At 52.2% G+C, this 25757-nt stretch overlaps 1 protein-coding gene across 1 annotated transcript in view; it reads left to right on the top strand.

The window, feature by feature from the left end:
- The first annotated feature begins 1263 nt into the window (after window positions 1-1263).
- The window catches only part of LOC311114586 (transcription regulator protein BACH1-like), a 34809-nt gene continuing 10315 nt past the window's right edge, over window positions 1264-25757 (top strand). Inside the window, exons 1-3 of the mRNA XM_084189826.1 lie at window positions 1264-1389; window positions 13636-13890; window positions 16089-17639. Of these exons, the coding sequence (XP_084045952.1) occupies window positions 13636-13890; window positions 16089-17639 (1806 nt within the window). The 5' untranslated portion in view covers window positions 1264-1389. The remainder of the gene's footprint in view (window positions 1390-13635; window positions 13891-16088; window positions 17640-25757) is intronic.

Below are 25757 nucleotides of genomic sequence, written 5' to 3' on the forward strand. Positions count from 1 at the left end.
ATGGTCTGTGTACAGGTGCAGTGATCGGTAAGGTGCTCTGACAACTGATGCTTAAAGTTAGTGAGGGAGATAAGAGTCTCCAGCTTCAGAGATTTTTGCAATTCGTTCCAGTCATTGGCAGCAGAGAACTGGAAGGAATGGCGACCAAAGGAGGTGTTGGCTTTGGGGATGACCAGTGAGATATACCTGCTGGAGCGCATACTACGGGTGGGTGTTGCTATGGTGACCAATGAGCTAAGATAAGGCGGGGATTTGCCTAACAGTGATTTATAGATGACCTGGAGCCAGTGGGTTTGGCGACTAATATGTAGTGAGGGCCAGCCAACGAGAGCGTACAGGTCACAGTGGTGGGTAGTGTATGGGGCTTTGGTGACAAAACGGATGACACTGTGATAGACTACATCCAATTTGCTGAGTAGAGTGTTGGAAGCTATTTTGTAAATGACATCGCCGAAGTCAAGGATCGGTAGGATAGTCAGTTTTACGAGGGCATGTTTAGCAGCATGAGTGAAGGAGGCTTTGTTTGCGAAATAGGAAGCCGATTCTAGATTTAACTTTGGATTGGAGATGCTTAATGTGAGTCTGGAAGGAGAGTTAACGGTCTAACCAGACACCTAGGTATTTGTAGTTGTCCATATATTCTAAGTCAGACCCGCCGAGAGTAGGGATTCTAGTCGGGCGGGCGGGTGCAATTAGCGTTGGATTGAAGAGCATGCATTTAGTTTTACTAGTGTTTAAGAGCAGTTGGAGGCCACGGAAGGAGCTCGTTTGGAGGTTTGGCATTGAAGCTCGTTTGGAGGTTTGTTAACACACTGCGTAGAGGTGGATCTGAGAGTCACCAGCAGCAAGAGCGACATCATTGATATACACAGAGAATAGAGTCAGGCCGAGAATTGAACCCTGTGGCACCCCCATAGAGACTGCCAGAGGTCCAGACAACAGGCCCTCCCTCAAAATACCAGTGCCAACATAGTATTTTTTCCATTATTGGTCTTAATTTGTATTTCTTAAACCATCATATTTAAAATATTAATTTTCTGAAATTACTTATTTCCTTTTCTTGTTGGCACAATAAAAGTGGCTATTGATTCAAATTAATTATATTTTGAATGAGTTATCCACGTTGCAGTATTTTGAAATGCAACCTTTTATTTTGAAGGTTTCTTCATTACCATACAAAGTGACGTCATCATTTGTGCTTCTTGGCAGAATACTAGTTTGAAAAGTCATATGACTGTGGTTCCGCATAATTGGCTACAGGCATCAACAACAGTCGACGTTGCCTTCGGGAGGTTTAATCTGAGTTTGGAGTTCTCACACTGAATATGTCAGCCTCATAAACCTGTTTAGGATTTCAGCTCGTCGTCGTCCTAGGATAACCAATGTCAGGTTAGTTCTATTTATAGTTGTAGTTGTACTTTTGTTTTGGGAAACACGTGATGCGTCGGATCTCGTATCGCACAAAGTTTATTTGTTTTGGAGGTTGGTTGATATGTCCGTTTTTAGGCGATACAATCTTACACATTTGTTGTGTTTGCCTTAGTATTAACAATGTCCATTATTGGAAATATCACTTAAATTATGTGACAACGTGCTACGGTAAGACTAGTTAACATGATTTCTAGTTTTGAAACATATGCCAGACAGGCTAGACAGAGGGTGTGACCAACTCACGACGTTTTACAAATTTGTTGATTTGACAAAAACGGCTAACACCTGTGTAAAAATTATTCTTTATTCCCATACGTGTCAAATGAAAGCTAAGAGTATATTTGAGAAATTAAGGCATGTTACATTTAAGTCATTTAGCAGACGCTCTTATCCAGAGCGACTTACAGTTAGTGAGTGCATACATACATTTTTCATACTGGCCCCGCATATACACACACACACGTTTAATTTTTCAACAATTTTCCATCCTAAAAATGTAGAATAAGCAAAGGCTTTGATTTTTGGTCAAACAGATTGAAAAAGGGGTCTTAGACAACATCTACCTTAAAAAAGGTATTAGAAATACATCAAAACACAATGTTGAAGTAAAGCCCCCTGCCAACTAATATCAACACACATATTTAGTTTTTGGAGAAATTATTTGACTCCCTCCAGTTAAATGTCACCGCTTGTAACGCCAGGGTAGTGGGTTCGATCCCCGGGACCACCCATACGTAAAAATGTATGCGCACATGACTAAGTCGTTTTGGATAAACGCGTCTGCTAAATGGCTTATTATTATTATTATTATTATTATTATTATTATTATTCTGGCTCTTATTGACCCCCTTTCCATTTACTGTAACAAGCAGACAGACCACCTGACAGCCATTGAAAAATAGTTGAGATTTGGTCAGTCCGCCCTGGCCGGACAAAATCTGAACCAATCATAGACATTACAGTAGAGTACTAGGGTAGAGTTTAAAATCTGAACCAATCACAGTAGAGTTTTAAAAAGAGTAATAGACAGGGTAAAGTGACGAGGCATCAGGATAGATAATAATAAGGTATTTGAGGTAGATATGTACATGAAGGCAGGGTAAAGTGACTAGGCATCAGGATAGATAATAATAAGGTATTTGAGGTAGATATGTACATGAAGGCAGGGTAAAGTGACTAGGCATCAGGATAGATAATAATAAGGTATTTGAGGTAGATATGTACATGAAGGCAGGGTAAAGTGACCCAGCATCAGGATATATAATAATAAGGTATTTGAGGTAGATATGTACATGAAGGCAGGGTAAAGTGACTAGGCATCAGGATAGATAATAATAAGGTATTTGAGGTAGATATGTACATGAAGGCAGGGTAAAGTGACTAGGCATCAGGATAGATAATAATAAGGTATTTGAGGTAGATATGTACATGAAGGCAGGGTAAAGTGACTAGGCATCAGGATAGATAATAATAAGGTATTTGAGGTAGATATGTACATGAAGGCAGGGTAAAGTGACTAGGCATCAGGATAGATAATAATACGGTATTTGAGGTAGATATGTACATGAAGGCAGGGTAAAGTGACTAGGCATCAGGATAGATAATAATAAGGTAGTTGAGGTAGATATGTACAGTTAAAGTCGGAAGTTTACATACACTTAAGTTTGAGTCATTTAAACTCGTTTATCAACCACTCCACACATGTATTGTTAAGTCGGTTAGGACATGTACTTTGTGCTTGACACAAGTAATTTTTCCAACAATTGTTTACAGACAGATTATTTCACTGTATCACAATTCCAGTAGGTCAGAAGTTTACATACACAAAGTTCACTGTGCCTTTAAACAGCTTGGAAAATTCCAGAAAATGTCATGGCTTTAGAAGCTTCTGATAGGCTAATTGACATCATTTGAGTCAATTGGAGGTGTACCTGTGGATGTATTTCAAGGCCTACCTTCAAACTCAGTGCCTCTTTGCTTGACATCATGGGAAAATCAAAAGAAATCAGCCAAGACCTCAGGAAAACAATTGTAGACCTCCACAAGTCTGGTTCATCCTTGGGAGCAATTTCCAAATGCCTGAAGGTACCATGTTCATCTGTACAAACAATAGTAAGCAAGTATAAACACCATGGGACCACGCAGCCGTCATACCGCTCAGGAAGGAGACGCGTTCTGTCTCCTAGAGATGAACGTACTTTGGTGCGAAAAGTGCAAATCAATCCCAGAACAACAGCAAAGGACCTTGTGAAGATGCTGGAGGAAACAGGTACAAAAGTATCTATATCCACAGTAAAACAAGTCCTATATCGACATAACCTGAAAGGCCGCTCAGCAAGGAAGAAGCCACTGCTCCAAAACCGCCATAAAAAAGCCAAACTACGGTTTGCAACTGCACATGGGGACAAATATCGTACTTTTTGGAGAAATGTCCTCTGGTCTGATGAAACAAAAATAGAACTGTTTGGCCATAATGACCATCGTTATGTTTGGTGGAAAAAGGGGGTCGCTTGCAAGCCGAAGAACACCATCCCAACTGTGAAGCACGGTGGTGGCAGCATCATGCTGTGGGGGTGCTCTGCTGCAGGAGGGACTGGTGCACTTTACAAAATAGATGGCATCATGAGGAAGGAAAATTATGTGGATATATTGAAGCAACATCTCAAGACATCAGTCAGGAAGTTAAAGCTTGGTCGCAAATGGGTCTTCCAAATGGACAATGACCCCAAGCATACTTACAAAGTTGTGGCAAAATGGCTTAAGGACAACAAAGTCAAGGTATTGGAGTAGCCATCACAAAGCCCTGACCTCAATCCTATAGAACATTTGTGGGCAGTACTGAAAAAGCGTGTGCGAGCAAGGAGGCTTACAAACCTGACTCAGTTACACCAGCTCTGTCAGGAGGAATGGGCCAAAATTCACCCAACTTATTTTGGGATGCTTGTGGAAGGCTACCCGAAACGTTTGACCCAAGTTAAACAATTTAAAGGCAATGCTACCAAATACTAATTGAGTGTAACTTCTGACCCACTGGGAATGTGATGAAATAAATAAAAAGCTGAAATAAAATCATTCTACTACTATTCTGACATGTCACATTCTTAAAATAAAGTGGTGATCCTAACTGACCTTACAGGGAATTTTTACTAGGATTAAATGTCAGGAATTGTGAAAAACTGAGTTTAAATCTATTTGGCTAAGGTGTATGTAAACTTCCGACTTCAACTGTACATGAAGGCAGGGTAAAGTGACTAGGCATCAGGATATATAAGAGTAAAATTAACAGAGTAGCAAATGATGAGTCTAGACTAGAGTAATGTACTGGGCATATTTACTACATTTACATTTTAGTCATTTAGCAGACGCTTTTATCCAGAGCGACTTACAGTTAGTGCATACATTATTTTTATATTTTTCATACTGGCCCCCCATGGGAATCGAACCCACAACCCTGGCGTTGCAAACGCCATGCTCTACCAACTGAGCTACATCCCTGCCGGCCATTCCCTCCCCTACCCTGGACGACGCTGGGCCAATTGTGCGCCGCCCCATGGTTCTCCCGGTCGCGGCCGGCTACGACAGAGTATTCGAACTGGATTCGAACCAGGATCTCTAGTGGCACAGCCTTAGACCACTGCGCCACTCGGGACTCTGCTTTACCCTACTGTCCAAACTTATTAAACAGACGTCTATGACTGGTTCAGATGTGGTCTGGCCCGGACCAACCAAATGTGGTCATGTTGGGGGCGGAGCTCATTAGAATAAATACCCAAATATGCAAAATAAGGATATTGCCTATTCATGATACATCACCATGACGATAATGGCATTCCTATCCATAAATGATGCATTTCAGTATAGTACGGATTACATTTAAGTCATTTAGCAGATGCTCTTATCAAGAGTGACTTACAGTCAGTGCATTCATCGTAAGATAGCTGGGTGGGCCAACCACATATCACAGTAAGTACATTTTCCCCTCAAAGTAGCTATCAGCAGAGTCAGAGCAAGTAAGAGGGGAGAAAAAAAAGGCAAGAGAGAGTGCTAGTTCATGAAAAGGTACATTATTTTATTTTTGGGGGTGCTGTGGGATTATTTAAGATACTCTGAAGGAGTGTAGGGTTTTAGGAAGATGGGCAGGGACTCTGCTGTCCTAGCTTCAGGGGGAAGTTGGTTCCACCATTTTGGGGTGCCAGGACAGAGAAGAGCTTGGACTGAGCTGCCCTCCCGTTGGGGTGAGAGGGCCAAGAGACCGGAGGTGGCAAAACAGAGTATTTGGGTTGGGGTGTAGGGTTTAAGGATAGCCCAAGTTCCTCTTGCTGCTCCGTAGGAATGTATCATGGCCTTGTAGTGGATGCGAGCTTTGATTTGAAAGCCAGTGGAGTGTGCAGAGGAGCGGCGGTGACGCGGGAGAATTTGGGAAGGTTGAACACCAGGTGGGTTGAAGCGTTCTGGGTAAGTTGCAAGTGTTGGATGGCACAAGCAGGAGCCCAGCCAACAGATAGGCTAAGACTGGAGGAGATGACAAGTGCCTGGATAAGACCTGCGCCGCTTGCTGTGTGAGGATGTTGTAGAGCACGAACCTGCAGGAGCGAGTGTTTGCAGGAGCGAGTGTTTGCAGAGAACAACAGGGTGTTGTCCAGGATCACACCAAGGTTCTTTGCACTCTGGGAGGGGGGGCCACAGTGGCGTTGTCAACCATGATGGAGAGGTCTTGGAGCGGGCAGGCCTTCCTCGGGAGGAAGAGCAGCACCGTCTTGTCGAGGTTGAGCGCGTGGTGGTGGGCTGACATCCAACGGAGATATCTGCCAGGCATGCAGAGATGCGTGTCGCCATCTGGGTGTCAGAAGAGGGGAGAAGGAGAAAAGTAGTTGTGTCATCCGCATAGCAATGATAGGAGAGACCATGTGAGGATATGATGGAGCTGAGTGACTTGGTGTATAGAGAGAAGAGGAGAGGACATAGAACCGAGCCCTGGGGGACACCAGTAGTGAGAGGACGTGGTGCAGACAAAGATCCTCTCCAAGTCACCTGGTAGGAGCGGCCTGCCAGGTAGCATGCAATCCAAGAGTGTGCAGAGCCTGAGACGCCCAGCCCTGAGAGGATGGTGTCACAGTGTCGAAGGCAGCGGATAGATTTAGGAGGATGAGAACAGAGGAGAAAGAGTCAGCTTTGGCAGTGCAGAGAGCCTCTGTGATACAAAGGAGAACAGTCTCGGTTGAGTGACCTGTCTTGAAGCCCGACTGGTTCTGAGAGAGATAACGAGAGAGTTGGTCAGAGACAGCACACAAGTGTTTTTGGAAAGAAAAGGAGGGATACAGGTCTGTAGTTTGACGTCAGAGGGGTTGAGTGTTGGTTTCTTGAGGGGAGCGACTGGTCATTTTGAAGTCTGAGGGGACGCAGCCAGTGGTCAGGGAGGATTAGTGGGATAAGGCCTCCAGAGATAGGATGGGGTCGAGCGGGCATGTTGTCGGGCGGCCAGACCTCACTAGTCGCAGGATTTCATCTGGAAAGAGAGGGGAGAAAGAGGTCAAGGCATAGGGTAGTTCTGTGTGAGTGGGACCAGTGGACTCAATAGGCTGAGTGAATGAAAAGCGGATGTCGTCAACCTTTTTTTCAAAGTTGTCCGCAAAGTTGTCCGCAGAGGGGGTGGTGGATTAAAGAGGTAGGAGAAGGTGGAAAATAGTTTTCTAGGGTTAGCTTAGAGTGCTTAGCTTTACATTTAGAGTGATAGAAAGTGGCTTTAGCAGCAGATAGAGGAAGAGAAGGTAGAGAGGAAGAGAAGGTAGAGAGGGAGTGAAAGTATGATAGTTCCTACGGAAGTTTCGCTCTGCTGCCCGCAGCCCTTTTCTGTTAGCTCTTCAATGAGTCACTCAGCACAAGGGGAGGGCTGAGCCGGCCAGGAGGAAAGGGAACAGTGCGTGTCATAGATGCAGAAAGAGGAGAGTCAGAGGTCGAATCAGGAGACACGATGGAGAAGGATTTAGCAGAAGAGAGGGATGATAGAAGGGGAGAGAGTAGTGGGAGAGAGAGAGCAAAGATTGCGACGGCGCATGACTATCTGGGTAGGGGCTGAGTGGCTAGGGTTGGAGAAGAGGGAGACAAATGGAAACAAAGTAGTGATCAGTGACAGAGGGGGATTGCAGTGAGATTAGTAGGCGAACAGCCATCTAGTAAAGATTAGGTCATGCCTATTGCCTGCCTTGTGAGTGGGAGGGGACTGGGAAAGGGTGAGGTCAAGAGACGAGGGGAAAGAAAGAGGTGGAAATAAATTAATTGAAATCAGATGTCGGGAGGTTGAAGTCGCGAAGTACATTGTCAGGAAATGTGCTTATCAAGGTGTCAAGCTCATTGAGGAACTTTAAGGGCACCTGGTGGGTGATAGACAATGTTAAGCTTGAGTGGACAAGTGACAGCATGGAATTCAAATGACGAGATGGACAGTTGGGTGAGGGATAGAAGAGAAACTCTCCACTTAGGAGAAATGAGTAGCCCTGTGCCACCACCGAGACGACCAGATACTCCGACTAAGAGAGAACACGTAGGCGGATGAACAAAGAACAGCTGGAGTAGCAGTGTTCTCTGGGGTGATCCATCAGGGCCGCCAAAAAGTCTAGGGACTGAAAGGCAGCGTTGGTTGGAGATGAACTTGACCGCATTCTTGATCGGCAGTTCCAAACGCTGCCGGAGACCAGGAATTCCACATGGGGTTGTGCGTGGAGGGTACACTAAGTTAGAAGGGTTGCAGCCAAGGGGTGGGGAGCGTCTGTAAAGCCTACTGGGAGAGGAGAGAGAACAGGTACAGAAAACACACACACACACACACAGTTGACAAAGCTACAAAAGAGCAAAATGGGGTCATCAGAAAATAACTAGGGAAGATACTCAAGTCAGAGGCTTCCTTTATTTACTTCCTCCAATCTCTCCGCAGAACAATTCAGCATAATTTTGTCGACGAGGCTGACAAGCTAAAAAAAAAAAAAAAGAGCAAAATGGGGTCATCAAAATCAAAATGGCTGACACGGCCGCCGCTGAGAAACCAGGGGATACTGAAGTACTAATACTAATTGCTAATTGCCTAGCAGAGGTGAAGAGCACGCCTCCCTGTACTAATTGCTAATTGCCTAGCAGAGGTGGAGAGCACGCCTCCCTGTACTAGTTGCTAATTGCCTAGCAGAGGTGGAGAGCATGCCTCCCTGTACTAATTGCTAATTGCCTAGCAGAGGTGGAGAGCACGCCTCCCTGTACTAATTGCTAATTGCCTAGCAGAGGTGGAGAGCACGCCTCCCTGTACTAATTGCTAATTGCCTAGCAGAGGTGGAGAGCACGCCTCCCTGTACTAATTGCTAATTGCCTAGCAGAGGTGGAGAGCACGCCTCCCTGTACTAATTGCTAATTGCCTAGCAGAGGTGGAGAGCACGCCTCCCTGTACTAGTTGCTAATTGCCTAGCAGAGGTGGAGAGCACGCCTCCCTGTACTAATTGCTAATTGCCTAGCAGAGTTGGAGAGCACGCCTCCCTGTACTAATTGCTAATTGCCTAGCAGAGTTGGAGAGCACGCCTCCCTGTACTAATTGCTAATTGCCTAGCAGAGTTGGAGAGCACGCCTCCCTGTACTAATTGCTAATTGCCTAGCAGAGGTGGAGAGCACGCCTCCCTGTACTAATTGCTAATTGCCTAGCAGAGGTGGAGAGCACGCCTCCCTGTACTAATTGCTAATTGCCTAGCAGAGTTGGAGAGCACGCCTCCCTGTACTAATTGCTAATTGCCTAGCAGAGTTGGAGAGCACGCCTCCCTGTACTAATTGCTGATCGCCTAGGAGAGGTGAAGAGCACGCCTCCCTGTACTAATTGCTGATCGCCTAGGAGAGGTGAAACCACTCCCACTCCCAATATAGACACTGATTACCAAAACAAGTCACAAATTGCCCTGCCCCTTAATCCTGGTTGATGTGTCAACAATCATCTGCAAGTTATGAGCAGTCAGCAGTTCACACACCAAGTAGGCTACTGGGAAGACAGGAAGCACTTAAAGTAGATGGCCCTAGTTAGCAACAAGACAGCACTAGACAATAACAGATTAAGACAAATGATGCATATCACTCCTGGAGATATCAGGAGTCGTCTAGCTATAGATTGAAGCTCCCATGTAATTCCGTTACCGTATGAAAATCCACTTCACCTACTGTAGTTCAATAACCAAAATATATATTTTTAACTGAAGGTCTCATATCATAGCTGACACCCCCATACTTTCTGCAGACGTCTTTTTAATCTTAATTCGTAGCAGATATTTAACAGTTTCTTGAAAAGACGTGGTCGCATTAAAAACGTAGGGAGATTTTACCGTAATTCTGTTATCAAACTTTGCATCTGCATTGCCATTTTAAATGTGTTTTTGTGAAATGTTCTGTGTAAATTGTTCAAAAGTAGTCCATAGAGTGCATAGAGTTGGTTTGTTAAACTTTGAAATCAATGGTTTTTTGTCTGGCGTACATTTTTAAATGGACAAATCTGAGTCAAAAGCGTAATTCCGTTGTAGTGGTATTGTTAGAGATGGTAAAGATAAAGATTGTTGTTGTGTCGCCAGGCAGGTATTACCCTGCCGATAGAAGAAGAAGATGGAGTGAGTACCACTAACAGACACACATCAGCAGAACAGACAGACTACAGTGTAGCCTGTTGGCCAGATAGCCAGTGGAGACTAGTGTGTAGCCTGTTGGCCAGATAGCCATTGGAGACTAGAGTGTAGCCTGTTGGCCTGATAGCCAGTGGAGACTAGAATGTAGCCTGTTTACCAGATAGCCAGTGGAGACTAGAGTGTAGCCTGTTGGCCAGATAGCCAGTGGAGACTAGAGTGTAGCCAGATAGCCAGTGGAGACTAGTGTAGCCTGTTGGCCAGATAGCCAGTGGAGACTAGAGTGTAGCCTGTTGGCCAGATAGCCAGTGGAGACTAGTGTGTAGCCTGTTGGCCAGATAGCCAGTGGAGACTAGTGTAGCCTGTTGGCCAGATAGCCAGTGGAGACTAGAGTGTAGCCTGTTGGCCAGATAGCCAGTGGAGACTAGAGTGTAGCCTGTTGGCCAGATAGCCATTGGAGACTAGAGTGTAGCCTGTTGGCCAGATAGCCAGTGGAGACTAGTGTAGCCTGTTGGCCAGATAGCCAGTGGAGACTAGAGGGTAGCCAGATAGCCAGTGGAGACTAGAGTGTAGCCTGTTGGCCTGATAGCCAGTGGAGACTAGAGTGTAGCCTGTTGGCCAGATAGCCAGTGGAGACTAGTGTAGCCTGTTGGCCAGATAGCCAGTGGAGACTAGAGGGTAGCCAGATAGCCAGTGGAGACTAGAGTGTAGCCTGTTGGCCAGATAGCCAGTGGAGACTAGAGTGTAGCCTGTTGGCCAGATAGCCAGTGGAGACTAGTGTGTAGCCTGTTGGCCAGATAGCCAGTGGAGACTAGAGTGTAGCCTGTTGGCCAGATAACCAGTGGAGACTAGTGTAGCCTGTTGGCCAGATAGCCAGTGGAGACTAGAGGGTAGCCAGATAGCCAGTGGAGACTAGAGTGTAGCCTGTTGGCCTGATAGCCAGTGGAGACTAGAGTGTAGCCTGTTTACCAGATAGCCAGTGGAGACTAGTGTAGCCTGTTGGCCAGATAGCCAGTGGAGACTAGAGTGTAGCCTGTTGGCCAGATAGCCAGTGGAGACTAGAGGGTAGCCAGATAGCCAGTGGAGACTAGAGTGTAGCCTGTTGGCCTGATAGCCAGTGGAGACTAGAGTGTAGCCTGTTTACCAGATAGCCAGTGGAGACTAGTGTAGCCTGTTGGCCAGATAGCCAGTGGAGACTAGAGTGTAGCCTGTTGGCCTGATAGCCAGTGGAGACTAGAGGGTAGCCAGATAGCCAGTGGAGACTAGAGTGTAGCCTGTTGGCCTGATAGCCAGTGGAGACTAGAGTGTAGCCTGTTGGCCAGATAACCAGTGGAGACTAGTGTAGCCTGTTGGCCAGATAGCCAGTGGAGACTAGAGGGTAGCCAGATAGCCAGTGGAGACTAGAGTGTAGCCTGTTGGCCTGATAGCCAGTGGAGACTAGAGTGTAGCCTGTTTACCAGATAGCCAGTGGAGACTAGTGTAGCCTGTTGGCCTGATAGCCAGTGGAGACTAGAGTGTAGCCTGTTGGCCAGATAGCCAGTGGAGACTAGAGTGTAGCCTGTTGGCCAGATAGCCAGTGGAGACTAGAGTGTAGCCTGTTGGCCAGATAGCCAGTGGAGACTAGAGTGTAGCCTGTTGGCCAGATAACCAGTGGAGACTAGTGTGTAGCCTGTTGGCCAGATAGCCAGTGGAGACTAGAGTGTAGCCTGTTGGCCAGATAGCCAGTGGAGACTAGTGTGTAGCCTGTTGGCCAGATAGCCAGTGGAGACTAGTGTGTAGCCTGTTGGCCAGATAGCCAGTGGAGACTAGAATGTAGCCTGTTGGCCAGATAGCCAGTGGAGACTAGAATGTAGCCTGTTGGCCAGATAGCCAGTGGAGACTCGAATGTAGCCTGTTGGCCAGATAGCCAGTGGAGACTCGAATGTAGCCTGTTGGCCAGATAGCCAGTGGAGACTCGAATGTAGCCTGTTGGCCAGATAGCCAGTGGAGACTAGAGTATAGCCTGTTGGCCAGATAGCCATTGGAGACTAGAGTGTAGCCTGTTGGCCAGATAGCCATTGGAGACTAGAGTGTAGCCAGATAGCCAGTGGAGACTAGTGTGTAGCCTGTTGGCCAGATAGCCAGTGGAGACTAGAATGCAGCCTGTTGGCCAGATAGCCAGTGGAGACTAGAATGCAGCCTGTTGGCCAGATAGCCAGTGGAGACTAGAATGTAGCCTGTTGGCCAGATAGCCAGTGGAGACTAGAATGCAGCCTGTTGGCCAGATAGCCATTGGAGACTAGAGTGTAGCCAGATAACCTGTCTCTCCACTGGCTAACACACATATAACCACTAGTCATAGCACAGGGTAACCCAACCAAAAATACCTCATACAATAATAATGATTAGAGGGAATCAACAAATGATTTGCAATAATCTGTATTCATGTCCAGCTGGAGGAGTGAAGGTGTGGGTGTAGACAAAAAACAAAAATCCTTAAAAATGGGCCAGAAAACCATAGTCACGGGAGGGGGAGAGAGAGGGGGAGAGAGAGGGGGAGAGAGAGGGGGAGAGAGAGAGAGAGAGAGGGAGAGAGGGAGAGAGGGAGAGAGGGAGAGAGAGAGAGAGAGAGAGAGAGAGAGAGAGAGAGAGATGCTGAATAATGACATTGAGATGTCGTCAACGCGTTTCCAGAGTCCGATGGCGGCGAGCTTTACACCACTCCAACCAACACTTGGCATTGCGCATGGTGATCCTAGGCTTGTGTGCGGCTGCTCTGCCATGGAAACCCATTTCATGAAGCTCCTGATGAAAACTTATTGTGCTGACGTTGCTTCCAGAGGCAGTTTGGAACTCGGTAGTGAGTGTTGCAACCGAGGACAGACGATTTTTACACGCTACGCACTTCAGAACTCGGCGGTCCCGTTCTGTGAGCTTGTGTGGCCTACCACTTCGTGGCTGAGCCGTTGTTGCTCCTTGACGTTTCCACTTCACAATAACAGCACTTACTACTTTTTTTACATAAATACATTGTAATTTTAAGCTTTTAAACTGCAACATTTTCTCTGCCTCATGGGGAAAAATGTGTAGAATTGCAGGATATTAGCTTGGAAGCAGCATGTACTGCAGACGTCGTAAAACTCCTTGGAGGTCATTTTTATCTCACTTGTGTTGCTCAATAATAGGTTGGGCTACAGCTGTTTGACTGACACCACTGCAACGGTACCCCCCTGTATATATAGCCTCCCTACTGTCACTTTATTTTACTGTATATATAGCCTCCCTACTGTCACTTTATTTTACTTCTGCTCTTTTTTTCTCAACACTTTTTTTGTTGTTGTTTTATTCTTACTTTTTTTGTTTAAAATAAATGCACTGTTGGTTAAGGGCTGTAAGTAAGCATTTCACTGTAATGTCTGCACCTGTTGTATTCGGCGCATGTGACCAATAAAATTTGATTTGATTTGATTTTAAGGCAGTAGTATAAGATTGTCATAATCTTTTCTCTCTGTCTGTCTGTCTCTGTCTCTGTCTCTGTCTCTGTCTCTGTGTGTGTGTGTGTGTATGTTTTTGTGTGTATCTTCCACAGATGTCCGTCGCCATGTCTAGTCTGGAGAGCCCACGGTCCTCTGTCTTTACCTTTGAGTCCTCAGTGCACAGCTGCCACGTGCTGCGTTGCCTGGACGACCAGCGGAGGCGTGACCTGCTGTGTGACATCACTGTGGTGGCCGAGGGGAGGAGTTTCAGGGCCCACCGCTCTGTGCTGGCCTCCTGCAGCGACTATTTCACCCACAGGGTCTCCTCCCACGCGCCACAGGGACTTGTCATCACCCTGCCTCAGGAGGTGAGAAGGGACCAAAAGCCTAGGACTTAGGAAGGAAGCTACAGTCCAGGACCACATTAGTCCACATAGGCCAGGATGATTCAAATCTTACTCTACGAGGTCCGGAGCACTGCTGGTTTCTGCTCTACCTGATAATTAATTGTGTCCCAGGTCTAAATCAGTCCCTGATTTAAAGGGAAATAATGAAAAATCAACAGTGGAACTGGCTTCCAGATCTGAATTTGACTGGTTTAGGTGTTAGCCCACTGAGCTAATGCCTATTTAACACAAGTATTAGTATTTGTATTTATTACGGATCCCCATTAGTTTCTGCCAAGGCAGCAGCTACTCTTCCTGGGGTCCAGCAACATTAAGGCAGTTATATAACATTTTACAAACATTACAATATATTAATTACAGATTTCACAACACACTAAGTGTGTGCCCTCAGGCCCCTACTCTACTACCACATATCTATAACACAAAATCCATGTGTATGTGTGTGTATAGTGTGTATGTTATTGTGTGTGTGTGTGCATGTGTCTGTGCCTATGTTTGTGTTGCTTCACAGTCCCCGCTGTTCCATAAGGTGTTTTTGTATCTGCTTCAATATGCTTTGACCATGACAGTTTACAATCCAGGGTTACTCCAAGCAGTTTAGTCTCCTCAACTTGCTCAATTTCCACATTATTCATTATAAGATTTAGTTGAGGTTTAGGGTTTAGTGAATGATTTGTCCCAAATACAGTGCTTTTAGTTTTGGAAATATTTATGACTAACTTATTTCTTGTCACCCATTCTGAAACTGACTTCAGCTCTTTGTTAAGTGTTGCAGTCATTTCAGTCGCTGTAGTAGCTGATGTGTATAGTGTTGAGTCATCCGCATACATAGACACTCTGGCTTTACTCAAAGCCAGTGGCAGGTCATTAGTAAAGATTGAAAAAAGTAAGGGGCCTAGACAGCCGCCCTGGGGAATTCCTGACTCTACCTGGATTATGTTGGAGAGGCTTCCATTAAAGAACACCCTCTGTGTTCTTTTGGATAGGTAACTATCGATCCACAATATAGCAGGCGATGTAAAGCCATAACACAAGTTTTTCCAGTAGACTATGAGCGATAATGATTGATAATGTCATCAGTCATTTGTGTAAGTGCCGTACATGTTAAGTGTCCTTCCCTATAAGCGTGCTGAAAGTCTGTTGTTTAATTTGTTTACTGTGAAATAGCATTGTATCCGGTCAAACACCATTTATTCCAAAAGTTTACTAAAGGTTGGTAACAGGCTGATTGGTTGGCTGTTTGAGCCAGTAAAGGTTGCTTCGCTATTCTTGGGTAGCGGAATGACTTTAGCTTCCCTCCAGGCTTAAGGACACACACTGTCCTGTAGGCTTAGATTGAAGATATGGCGAATAGGATCGGCAATATAGTCTGTTATCATCCTCAGTAATTTTCCATCCAGGTTGTCAGACCCAGGTGGCTTGTCAATGTTGATAGACAACAATACTTTTTCACCTCTTTTTCACTTACTTTACGGAATTCAAAATGACAACGCTTGTCTTTCATAATTTGGTCAGTTATACTTGGATGTGTAGTGTCTACGTTTGTTGCTGGCATGTCATGCCTAAGTTTGCTAATCTTGCCATTGAAAAAAATCATTCAAAGTAGTTGGCAGGCAACTGGCAGGCAGCTGAGTGGTTGGCAGGCTACTGGCAGGCAGCTGAGTGGTTGGCAGCGTACTGGCAGGCAGCTGAGTGGTTGGCAGGCTACTGGCAGGCAGCTGAGTGGTTGGCAGGCTACTGGCAGGCAGCTGAGTGGTTGGCAGGCTACTGGCAGGCAGCTGAGTGGTTGGCAGGCTACTGAGTGGTTGGCAGGCTACTGAGTAGTTGGCAGGCTACTGGCAGGCAGCTGAGTGGTTGGCAGGCTACTGGCAGGCAGCTGAGTGGTTGGCAGGCTACTGGCAGGCAGCTGAGTGGTTGGCAGGCTACTGGCAGGCAGCTGAGTGGTTGGCAGGCTACTGGCAGGCAGCTGAGTGGTTGGCAGGCTACTGAATGTTCTTTCATCACGTGAGTATAGTTTGTCTAAGAGATGAGATGAACTCTGTCAGATAGGAATGATATATACTGAGTCAACAGTAGTGTTGAGTGTGGTGAAATATAGGCTGGACTGCTGTGTCATAACCATCCTGTCCTTTTTGTCTGTTTCTCTGTCCTTCTCTAAGGTGACGGTGAGTGGCTTTGAGCCTCTGCTGCAGTTTGCCTACACATCCAAGCTGCTCTTCAGTAAAGCTGACGTCATGGAGATCCGACACTGTGCCTCTGTTCTGGGTTTTAGGGATCTGGACTCGGCCTGTTTTGACTTCCTGTTGCCCAAGTTCTTCAGCAGCAGCACGTCCTCCTTCCAGAGGAAGACCTGCTGTAAGACACGGTGCAGGACACAGTCCCCCAGGGCAGAGCTTAGCGACATAGACACTAACAAGGATGTCTTAGATGATGACAAAGGGGTCAAGAAGGTGGTTTCTGATTCGCCCGTTGAACAGGATGTGGGTGGCCAACCGGCAAATGACGAGACGGGAAGCGAAAGCAAAAATCCCGCCCATCCTCCTGAAGCCAATATGCAATCAGATGGCCAGACTGACTACTCCCTGCAGTGGCCCAAGTACCGTAAATTCCAGCAGGCTTGTGGGAAGGTGAGGTTGTGTCTGGAGGTCTGTGTCCCAGAAACAAACCCTGATTCCTCAGTGGTGACGGAGGAGGGCTACCCTCTACACTTTCCCCAGTCCTGTCCACCCTGCTCCAGTGGTGGCGGCTTTAGGGAGGGTTCTGCCGTGGAAACTTCTGGAGAAAAAAACTCCTCACTTCTCTCACAGACTGACCAGGAAAGAGAGGTGGAGGAGAAGATAGGAGAGGAGGGTGATGAGGGGAAGTGGGATGAGAGAAGTAGCGAGGCAGATGAAGAGAACCTAGAGGGGTATGAGACGATAGGAGAGGGGGAGAGGGCTTCTGGAGTCGACTGGCTTAGCTCCCTTCTTCCTCTCATGGAGGTGTCCAGAGGTAGGCCTGTCAACTGTGAAGAGAGCCCAGGGTTGGGTGACGGGACAGCGGGTACACCACCACACCGATGCCCCCTGGAGGTACCTGGGCTGGGCAAGCATAGCCCTGGAGTTGTGGGGGGAGGGGTTTGTGTTCTAGGGAGTAGAGGTCACCATGAAGGGATAAATCCAGCTATCTCCAGCCAGCCACAGACAGAACAGGAGCAGGGAGGGAGAGCGAGGAGAAAGGTGGAGAGAGGGAGAGAACATGGAGGTAGCGAATGCGGAGAGGGAGAGAGGAGAGAGCGAGGACGGGAAGAGAGGAGCAGTGTGGAAAGAGAGGTGGCTGAACACTTGGCCCATGGCCTCTGGTCAGAGCTCTCCTCTCCTCCTCCTCCTCCCCTCCTCCAGGACTTCCTCCCTGGGACTGAGCCTGGGAACCTCCGGAGCAGCAGCCCCCCCTTGGACAGACTCAACCAGCTGGACATCAGCTCCAGTACTGGGGACTGTCCCTTCCTCCACGGCCTGGACAGGGGGACAAAAAGAGGGACGGACAGAGGGACAGGGAAGGGGACGGACAGGGGGACAAAGAGGGGGACTGGGCTGGGGTGTGAGGGGTCATCCCAGTCAGAGAAGAGTCCCTGTGTGTCCTCCATGACCTCTGGAGACGATGGAGACTCAGACTGCTTCGACACGGAGGGAGACAGTGAGTCCTGTTCCTACAGCCAGAGGGTCAAGGAGGTGAGTCCTGTTCTATAGAGAGAGGGCTGGGGAGAGGGCTGGGCTGGGTTGGAGAGGGGGCTGGGTTGGAGAGAGGGCTGGGCTGGGTCAAGGAGGTGAGTTACTAGAGGGAGACCGTGAGTCCTGTTCTATAGAGAGAGGGCTAGAGAGAGGGCTGGGGAGAGGGCTGGGCTGGGTTGGAGAGGGGGCTGGGTTGGAGAGAGGGCTGGGCTGGGTCAAGGAGGTGAGTTACTAGAGGGAGACCGTGAGTCCTGTTCTATAGAGAGAGGGCTGGGGAGAGGGCTGGGCTGGGTTGGAGAGGGTGCTGGGTTGGAGAGAGGGCTGGGCTGGGTCAAGGAGGTGAGTTACTAGAGGGAGACCGTGAGTCCTGTTCTATAGAGAGAGTGCTGGGGAGAGGGCTGGGCTGGGTTGGAGAGGGGGCTGGGTTTGGTTGGAGAGGGGGCTGGGCTGGGTTGGAGAGAGGGCTGGGCTGGGTTGGAGAGAGAGAGCTGGGCTGGGCTGGGTTGGAGAGGGGGCTGGGTTGGGTTGGAGAGGGGGCTGGGCTGGGTTGGAGAGAGAGAGCTGGGCTGGGCTGGGTTGGAGAGAGAGAGCTGGGCTGGGTTGGAGAGGGGGCTGGGCTGGGTTGGAGAGGGGGCTGGGTTGGAGAGGGGGCTGGGTTGGAGAGGGGGCTGGGTTGGAGAGGGGGCTGGGTTGGAGAGAGAGCTGGGCTGGGTCAAGGAGGTGAGTTACTAGAGGGAGACACTGAGTCCTGTTCTATAGAGAGAGGGCTGGGGAGAGGGCTGGGTTGGAGAGGGGGCTGGGTTGGAGAGAGAGCTGGGCTGGGTCAAGGAGGTGAGTTACTAGAGGGAGACACTGAGTCCTGTTCTATAGAGAGATGGCTGGGCTGGGTTGGAGAGGGGGCTGGGTTAGAGAGAGAGCTGGGCTGGGTTGGAGAGAGAGCTGGGCTGGGTTGGAGAGAGGGCTGGGTTGGAGAGAGAGCTGGGCTGGGTCAAGGAGGTGAGTTACTAGAGGGAGACCGTGAGTCCTGTTCTATAGAGAGAGTGCTGGGGAGAGGGCTGGGCTGGGTTGGAGAGGGGGCTGGGTTTGGTTGGAGAGGGGGCTGGGCTGGGTTGGGTTGGAGAGAGGGCTGGGTTGGAGAGAGAGAGAGAGCTGGGCTGGGTTGGAGAGGGGGCTGGGCTGGGTTGGAGAGGGGGCTGGGTTGGAGAGGGGGCTGGGCTGGGTCAAGGAGGTGAGTTACTAGAGGGAGACCGTGAGTCCTGTTCTATAGAGAGAGGGCTGGGGAGAGGGCTGGGCTGGGTTGGAGAGGGGGATGGGTTGGAGAGAGGGCTGGGCTGGGTTGGAGAGAGGGCTGGGCTGGGTTGGAGAGGGGGCTGGGCTGGGTTGGAGAGAGGGCTGGGCTGGGTTGGAGAGAGGGCTGGGCTGGGTTGGAGAGGGGGCTGGGCAGGGTTGGAGAGGGGGCTGGGTTGGAGAGAGAGAGCTGGGCTGGGTTGGAGAGAGAACTGGGCTGGGTTGGAGAGAGGGCTGGGCTGGGTTGGAGAGAGGGCTGGGTTGGGTTGGAGAGAGAGAGGGCTGGGCTGGGTTGGAGAGAGGGCTGGGTTGGGTTGGAGAGAGGGCTGGGTTGGAGAGAGAGAGCTGGGCTGGGTTGGAGAGAGGGCTGGGTTGGGTTGGAGAGAGGGCTGGGCTGGGTTGGAGAGAGAGAGCTGGGCTGTGTTGGAGAGAGAGAGCTGGGCTGGGTTGGAGAGAGAGAGCTGGGCTGGGTTGGAGAGGGGGCTGGGCTGGGTTGGAGAAAGGGCTGGGCTGGGTTGGAGAGAGGGCTGGGTTGGGTTGGAAAGAAGGCTGGGTTGGGTTGGAGAGAGGGCTGGGTTGGGTTGGAGAGAAGGCTGGGTTGGGTTGGAGAGAGGGCTGGGTTGGGTTGGAGAGAGAGCTGGGCTGGGTTGGAGAGAGAGCTGGGTTGGGGACAGGGCTGGGCTGGGTTGGAGAGAGGCCTGGGCTGGGTTGGAGAAAGGGCTGGGTTGGAGAGAGAGCTGGGCTGGGTTGGAGAAAGGGCTGGGCTGGGTTGGAGAGAAGGCTGGGTTGGGTTGGAGAGAAGGCTGGGTTGGGTTGGAGAGAGCTGGGCTGGGTTGGAGAGAGAGCTGGGTTAGGTTGGAGAGAGAGCAGGGTTGGGTTGGGGAGAGATCTGGGTTGGGTTGGAGAGAGAGCTGGGCTGGGTTGGAGAGAGAGCTGGGTTGGAGAGAGAGCTGGGTTGGAGAGAGAGCTGGGTTGGGTTGGAGAGAGAGCTGGGTTGGGTTGGAGAGAGAGCTGGGTTGGGTTGGAGAGAGAGCTGAGCTGGGTTGGAGAGAGAGCTGGGCTGGGTTGGAGAGGGGGCTGGGTTGGAGAGAGGGCTGGGCTGGGTTGGAGAGGGGGCTGGGCTGGGTTGGAGAGAGAGCTGGGCTGGGTTGGAGAGAGGGCTGGGCTGGGTTGGAGAGAGGGCTGGGTTGGAGAGAGAGCTGGGCTGGGTTGGAGAGAGGGCTGGGCTGGGTTGGAGAGGGGGCTGTGCTGGGTTGGAGAGGGGGCTGGGTTGGAGAGAGAGAGCTGGGCTGGGTTGGAGAGAGAACTGGGCTGGGTTGGAGAAAGGGCTGGGTTGGGTTGGAGAGAGGGCTGGGCTGGGTTGGAGAGAGGGCTGGGTTGGGTTGGAGAGAGGGCTGGGCTGGGTTGGAGAGAGAGAGCTGGGTTGGGTTGGAGAGAGGGCTGGGCTGGGTTGGAGAGAGAGAGCTGGGCTGGGTTGGAGAGAGAGAGCTGGGCTGGATTGGAGAGAGAGAGCTGGGCTGGGTTGGAGAGGGTGCTGGGTTGGAGAGAGAGCTGGGCTGGGTTGGAGAAAGGGCTGGGCTGGGTTGGAGAGAGGGCTGGGTTGGGTTGGAGAGAAGGCTGGGTTGGGTTGGAGAGAGGGCTGGGTTGGGTTGGAGAGAGAGCTGGGTTGGGGACAGGGCTGGGCTGGGTTGGAGAGAGGGCTGGGCTGGGTTGGAGAAAGGGCTGGGTTGGAGAGAGAGCTGGGCTGGGTTGGAGAAAGGGCTGGGTTGGAGAGAGGGCTGGGTTGGGTTGGAGAGGGGGCTGTGCTGGGTTGGAGAGGGGGCTGGGTTGGAGAGAGAGAGCTGGGCTGGGTTGGAGAGAGAACTGGGCTGGGTTGGAGAAAGGGCTGGGTTGGGTTGGAGAGAGGGCTGGGCTGGGTTGGAGAGAGGGCTGGGTTGGGTTGGAGAGAGGGCTGGGCTGGGTTGGAGAGAGAGAGCTGGGCTGGGTTGGAGAGAGAGAGCTGGGCTGGGTTGGAGAGAGGGCTGGGCTGGGTTGGAGAGAGAGAGCTGGGCTGGGTTGTAGAGAGAGAGCTGGGCTGGGTTGGAGAGGGGGCTGGGCTGGGTTGGAGAGGGGGCTGGGTTGGAGAGGGGGCTGGGTTGGAGAGAGAGCTGGGCTGGGTCAAGGAGGTGAGTTACTAGAGGGAGACCGTGAGTCCTGTTCTATAGAGAGAGGGCTGGGGAGAGGGCTGGGCTGGGTTGGAGAGGGGGCTGGGCTGGGTTGGAGAGGGGGCTGGGCTGGGTTGGAGAGAGGGCTGGGCTGGGTTGGAGAGAGGGCTGGGCTGGGTTGGAGAGAGAGCTGGGCTGGGTTGGAGAGGGGGTTGGGCTGGGTTGGAGAGAGAGAGCTGGGCTGGGTTGGAGAGAGAGAGCTGGGCTGGGTTGGAGAGAGAACTGGGCTGGGTTGGAGAGAGGGCTGGGTTGGGTTGGAGAGAGAGAGGGCTGGGCTGGGTTGGAGAGAGGGCTGGGTTGGGTTGGAGAGAGGGCTGGGCTGGGTTGGAGAGAGAGCTGGGCTGGGTTGGAGAGAGGGCTGGGTTGGGTTGGAGAGAGGGCTGGGCTGGGTTGGAGAGAGAGAGCTGGGCTGGGTTGGAGAGAGAGAGCTGGGCTGGGTTGGAGAGGGGGCTGGGTTAGAGAGAGAGCTGGGCTGGGTTGGAGAAAGGGCTGGGCTGGGTTGGAGAGAGGGCTGGGTTGGGTTGGAGAGAAGGCTGGGTTGGGTTGGAGAGAGGGTTGGGTTGGAGAGAGAGCTGGGCTGGGTTGGAGAGAGAGCTGGGTTGGGGACAGGGCTGGGCTGGGTTGGAGAGAGGGCTGGGCTGGGTTGGAGAAAGGGCTGGGTTGGAGAGAGAGCTGGGCTGGGTTGGAGAGAAGGCTGGGTTGGGTTGGAGAGAAGGCTGGGTTGGGTTGGAGAGAAGGCTGGGTTGGGTTGGAGAGAGCTGGGCTGGGTTGGAGAGAGAGCTGGGTTGGAGAGAGAGCAGGGTCGGGTTGGAGAGAGAGCTGGGTTGGGTTGGAGAGAGAGCTGGGTTGGGTTGGAGAGAGAGCTGGGTTGGAGAGAGAGCTGGGTTGGGTTGGAGAGAGAGCTGGGTTGGGTTGGAGAGAGGGCTGGGCTGGGTTGGAGAGGGGGCTGTGCTGGGTTGGAGAGGGGGCTGGGTTGGAGAGAGAGAAGGCTGGGTTGGGTTGGAGAGAGCTGGGCTGGGTTGGAGAGAGAGCTGGGTTGGAGAGAGAGCAGGGTCGGGTTGGAGAGAGAGCTGGGTTGGGTTGGAGAGAGAGCTGGGTTGGGTTGGAGAGAGAGCTGGGTTGGAGAGAGAGCTGGGTTGGGTTGGAGAGAGAGCTGGGTTGGGTTGGAGAGAGGGCTGGGCTGGGTTGGAGAGAGGGCTGGGTTGGAGAGAGAGCTGGGCTGGGTTGGAGAGAGGGCTGGGCTGGGTTGGAGAGGGGGCTGTGCTGGGTTGGAGAGGGGGCTGGGTTGGAGAGAGAGAGCTGGGCTGGGTTGGAGAGAGAACTGGGCTGGGTTGGAGAAAGGGCTGGGTTGGGTTGGAGAGAGGGCTGGGCTGGGTTGGAGAGAGGGCTGGGTTGGGTTGGAGAGAGGGCTGGGCTGGGTTGGAGAGAGAGAGCTGGGTTGGGTTGGAGAGAGGGCTGGGCTGGGTTGGAGAGAGAGAGCTGGGCTGGGTTGGAGAGAGAGAGCTGGGCTGGATTGGAGAGAGAGAGCTGGGCTGGGTTGGAGAGGGTGCTGGGTTGGAGAGAGAGCTGGGCTGGGTTGGAGAAAGGGCTGGGCTGGGTTGGAGAGAGGGCTGGGTTGGGTTGGAGAGAAGGCTGGGTTGGGTTGGAGAGAGGGCTGGGTTGGGTTGGAGAGAGAGCTGGGTTGGGGACAGGGCTGGGCTGGGTTGGAGAGAGGGCTGGGCTGGGTTGGAGAAAGGGCTGGGTTGGAGAGAGAGCTGGGCTGGGTTGGAGAAAGGGCTGGGTTGGAGAGAGGGCTGGGTTGGGTTGGAGAGGGGGCTGTGCTGGGTTGGAGAGGGGGCTGGGTTGGAGAGAGAGAGCTGGGCTGGGTTGGAGAGAGAACTGGGCTGGGTTGGAGAAAGGGCTGGGTTGGGTTGGAGAGAGGGCTGGGCTGGGTTGGAGAGAGGGCTGGGTTGGGTTGGAGAGAGGGCTGGGCTGGGTTGGAGAGAGAGAGCTGGGCTGGGTTGGAGAGAGGGCTGGGCTGGGTTGGAGAGAGAGAGCTGGGCTGGGTTGTAGAGAGAGAGCTGGGCTGGGTTGGAGAGGGGGCTGGGCTGGGTTGGAGAGGGGGCTGGGTTGGAGAGGGGGCTGGGTTGGAGAGAGAGCTGGGCTGGGTCAAGGAGGTGAGTTACTAGAGGGAGACCGTGAGTCCTGTTCTATAGAGAGAGGGCTGGGGAGAGGGCTGGGCTGGGTTGGAGAGGGGGCTGGGCTGGGTTGGAGAGGGGGCTGGGCTGGGTTGGAGAGAGGGCTGGGCTGGGTTGGAGAGAGGGCTGGGCTGGGTTGGAGAGAGAGCTGGGCTGGGTTGGTGAGGGGGTTGGGCTGGGTTGGAGAGAGAGAGCTGGGCTGGGTTGGAGAGAGAGAGCTGGGCTGGGTTGGAGAGAGAACTGGGCTGGGTTGGAGAGAGGGCTGGGTTGGGTTGGAGAGAGAGAGGGCTGGGCTGGGTTGGAGAGAGGGCTGGGTTGGGTTGGAGAGAGGGCTGGGCTGGGTTGGAGAGAGAGCTGGGCTGGGTTGGAGAGAGGGCTGGGTTGGGTTGGAGAGAGGGCTGGGCTGGGTTGGAGAGAGAGAGCTGGGCTGGGTTGGAGAGGGGGCTGGGTTAGAGAGAGAGCTGGGCTGGGTTGGAGAAAGGGCTGGGCTGGGTTGGAGAGAGGGCTGGGTTGGGTTGGAGAGAAGGCTGGGTTGGGTTGGAGAGAGGGTTGGGTTGGAGAGAGAGCTGGGCTGGGTTGGAGAGAGAGCTGGGTTGGGGACAGGGCTGGGCTGGGTTGGAGAGAGGGCTGGGCTGGGTTGGAGAAAGGGCTGGGTTGGAGAGAGAGCTGGGCTGGGTTGGAGAGAAGGCTGGGTTGGGTTGGAGAGAAGGCTGGGTTGGGTTGGAGAGAAGGCTGGGTTGGGTTGGAGAGAGCTGGGCTGGGTTGGAGAGAGAGCTGGGTTGGAGAGAGAGCAGGGTCGGGTTGGAGAGAGAGCTGGGTTGGGTTGGAGAGAGAGCTGGGTTGGGTTGGAGAGAGAGCTGGGTTGGAGAGAGAGCTGGGTTGGGTTGGAGAGAGAGCTGGGTTGGGTTGGAGAGAGAGCTGGGCTGGGTTGGAGAGGGGGCTGGGTTGGAGAGGGGGCTGGGCTGGGTTGGAGAGAGGGCTGGGCTGGGCTGGGTTGGAGAGGGGGCTGGGTTGGAGAGGGGGCTGGGCTGGGTTGGAGAGAGGGCTGGGCTGGGTTGGAGAGAGGGCTGGGCTGGGTTGGAGAGAGAGCTGGGCTGGGTTGGAGAGGGGGCTGGGCTGGGTTGGAGAGGGGGCTGGGTTGGAGAGAGAGAGCTGGGCTGGGTTGGAGAGAGAACTGGGCTGGGGACAGGGCTGGGCTGGAGAGAGGGCTGGGTTGGGTTGGAGAGAGGGCTTGGCTGGGTTGGAGAGAGGGCTGGGTTGGGTTGGAGAGAGGGCTGGGCTGGGTTGGAGAGAGAGCTGGGCTGGGTTGGAGAGAGGGCTGGGTTGGGTTGGAGAGAGGGCTGGGTTGGAGAGAGAGAGCTGGGCTGGGTTGGAGAGAGAGAGCTGGGCTGGGTTGGAGAGGGGGCTGGGTTGGAGAAAGGGCTGGGCTGGGTTGGAGAGAGGGCTGGGTTGGGTTGGAGAGAAGGCTGGGTTGGGTTGGAGAGAGGGCTGGGTTGGGTTGGAGAGAGAGCTGGGCTGGGTTGGAGGGAGAGCTGGGTTGGGGACAGGGCTGGGCTGGGTTGGAGAGAGGGCTGGGCTGGGTTGGAGAGATGGCTGGGCTGGGTTGGAGAAAGAGCTCGGCTGGGTTGGAGAAAGGGCTGGGCTGGGTTGGAGAGAGGGCTGGGTTGGGTTTGAGAGAGGGTTGGGTTGGAGAGAAGCCTTGTTTGGGTTGGAGAGAGCTGGGCTGGGTTGGAGAGAGAGCTGGGTTGGGTTGGAGAGAGAGCAGGGTTGGGTTGGAGAGAGAGCTGGGCTGGGTTGGAGAGAGAACTGGGCTGGGTTGGAGAGTGGGTTGGGTTGGAGAGAGGGCTGGGCTGGGTTGGAGAGAGGGCTGGGTTGGGTTGGAGAGAGGGCTGGGCTGGGTTGGAGAGAGAGAGCTGGGCTGGGTTGGAGAGAGGGCTGGGTTGGGTTGGAGAGAGGGCTGGGTTGGAGAGAGAGCTGGGCTGGGTTGGGGAGAGGGGGCTGGGTTGGAGAGAGAGCTGGGCTGGGTTGGAGAAAGGGCTGGGCTGGGTTGGAGAGAGGGCTTGGTTGGAGAGAGAGCTGGGCTGGGTTGGAGAGAGGGCTGGGTTGGGTTGGAGAGAAGGCTGGGTTGGGTTGGAGAGAAGGCTGGGTTGGGTTGGAGAGAGCTGGGCTGGGTTGGAGAGAGAGCTGGGTTGGGTTGGAGAGAGAGCAGGGTTGGGTTGGAGAGAGAGCTGGGCTGGGTTGGAGAGAGAGCTGGGCTGGGTTGGAGAGAGAGCTGGGTTGGGTTGGAGAGAGAGCTGGGTTGGGTTGGAGAGAGGGCTGGGCTGGGTTGGAGAGAGGGCTGGGCTGGGTTGGAGAGAGGGCTGGGCTGGGTTGGAGAGAGAACTGGGCTGGGTTGGAGAGAGGGCTGGGCTGGGTTGGAGAGGGGGCTGGGCTGGGTTGGAGAGGGGGCT

Source organism: Coregonus lavaretus (assembly GCF_964263955.1).
Source record: "Coregonus lavaretus genome assembly, contig: HAP1_SCAFFOLD_251, whole genome shotgun sequence".
Taxonomy (NCBI): Eukaryota; Metazoa; Chordata; class Actinopteri; order Salmoniformes; family Salmonidae; genus Coregonus; species Coregonus lavaretus.